The sequence below is a fragment of the Papaver somniferum genome, chromosome 7 (assembly GCF_003573695.1).
Source record: "Papaver somniferum cultivar HN1 chromosome 7, ASM357369v1, whole genome shotgun sequence".
NCBI lineage: Eukaryota > Viridiplantae > Streptophyta > Magnoliopsida > Ranunculales > Papaveraceae > Papaver > Papaver somniferum.
In genome coordinates, this window is record NC_039364.1 from 16,693,931 (window position 1) to 16,696,054 (window position 2,124).

The following is a 2,124-nucleotide window of genomic DNA, read 5'->3' on the forward strand; positions in this document are numbered from 1 at the left end:
AGCATCTTGCTTGCAACAATGAGGGGTAAAAATGGGCGATAGAATCATAAACTCTTATACCAACTGATTCCAACCAGATTTTCACTTTGACGACATATCACTTTTCTTATTAAAATCGAATACATGCAAACAGAAATTCAAATTTAAACACCAAGCAGCATGGGAAATTTGGGGATATATTTCCACCATACCCGAAAGAAAATGCGTAGATAAGTTGGGGATATATTTCCACCATACTTGAAAGAAAATTCGTACATGCGCCCTTAATAGAGTGCCAGGTTTATATATTTTAGGCAGCAATAGGAGAAGCTTTCGGCATAAGAACATGTTTTGCCACAATTTTGGCCATGATAAAAAGACCCTCAACACTAATGAGACTGGAAACTTTAGCGGCAACTTCTTCAGGGGCTTTATACTCGACAATGGATTGTATGATACTTGAATTACCACATTCTATAATTTTGAAAGTTTCCATGTAATATGTAACACCCATGTCTAGATATCCTTCTTTGGTCTGTAGTATCTCCTTAAGACGCTTGCAGTCATCCATTGTCACAAACTTTTCCTCGTTTGTCAGCGGCACTGATCCTGATATCCATCAAATAAACATTATCTTTTTTGATCAGCAATCTTAAGAATATAACGATGCGTGCTAACTTGAAATTTGAAAAGAAACATCGTAGAAAAAGATATAAACACATACAGTAAAAATTCCATATATTAATAGTCTTGGGACTTTACAAAATTATTAATATATGGAGTTTATTAATATAGAGAGGTGTACCAAAAAGAAATTGCTCGACAAATTGGAAATATTTTGGTTTTAACAAGAAGGTGCATATAGTAACGAGGTTTTACGCATACGCAAGTCAATAGATGCGATAACATTCCAAGAAATTATATCATTTTCTCAAACAATTATAGATGTATATTTTTCTTTATCTTAAATTTTGATGTAACAAGATCTATAATTTTATAATTATGTCAATTATATTAATATATAGAGGTAAATTCATTATGATGGGACTAGAAAAATCTATTAATATTAAAATGTGGAGTTTATTACTATTTATAACTGGCCCAAGTTGGGACCATGATTTTTTATTAATATATAGAATTTATTAATATATGGAGTATCAATATATGGAGTTTTTACTGTAGTTCCATAAGTACTTTTTAGTTATTTACCTTCAGGATATATGATGCGAAGAACGGTACCAACACCACCATCACCTTCAAGAATCTCTATCTTTTCGAACATGCCAGGAAGTGCATTCATAAAGAATTGAGCAGCATCTTTGGCGCCAATTACTCCCCATACATAGGGCTGCACATACCCGACCCAACCTGCCGACCCTACCCGTACCCGATCAAAAATACCCGCACCCGATTCAACCCTCCTAGGCATGGGTCGACTATGGGTGAGGCATGCCAGAACCCACCTATCTTGGGTCGGTTGTGGGTAGAAACTTCCGTCACCCGAACCGACCCACCCACCCGCCCAAAACTAACATATGATTCCTGACCCTTAGATTATCTATTTCTAACCTAGGATGAATTATCAGAGCCGTTGAATTGATGAATAAAAGACCTAACCTAATCGCATTTTCCTTCTCTTCTCTTTCGCGGCCTATTCTCTCCTTCTCAGACAGACTCCAACTCCATTCTTTTTTCTTCGCTCAGTCTCAGATTCGCTTTGTGGATCATCGACATCACCAGAAGCAAACCAATAACGGAAGGTAAGATTAGGAACCGTTGTAAACTTGTAATTTTTTGATGATGTGATTTCTTGTAATTTTCAATTTAGGGTTTATCTGTTTAGGGTGTTGTTTTTTAATTTAAGTTTGGAATGAATTGATATGATGTTAGAACTCAGTAATGAAGAGTTTAATCACTAGATTCAAAGGATTCTTGAGAAACCCAAATTGGTTATTGAGAAACCAAAATTTGGGTTATTGAGAAACCCAAATTGATTTTGCTTATTTTACTGATTCATTGAGATAGTTAGATGAGACGAATACAACTTGTTTGTATAAATGATAATATCAGGGAGAAGTCTTACTGTGGACCTCGTTGTTAATGTTTATGTGTTTTTAGAGGTGTTATTTTTCTAAGCTGCAACAA

General features: G+C 35.2%; 1 protein-coding gene across 1 annotated transcript; it reads right to left on the reverse strand.

The window, feature by feature from the left end:
* Positions 1–289: 289 nt before the first annotated feature.
* Positions 290–1,279, reverse strand: LOC113294229 (S-norcoclaurine synthase 2-like). The gene is made up of 2 exons (XM_026542635.1): positions 1,189–1,279; positions 290–588 (listed from the first exon to the last, which is right to left on the reverse strand). Exons 1-2 carry the CDS (start codon positions 1,277–1,279, stop codon positions 290–292), a joined length of 390 nt encoding a protein of 129 aa, XP_026398420.1.
* Between the last annotated feature and the right edge of the window lie 845 nt (positions 1,280–2,124).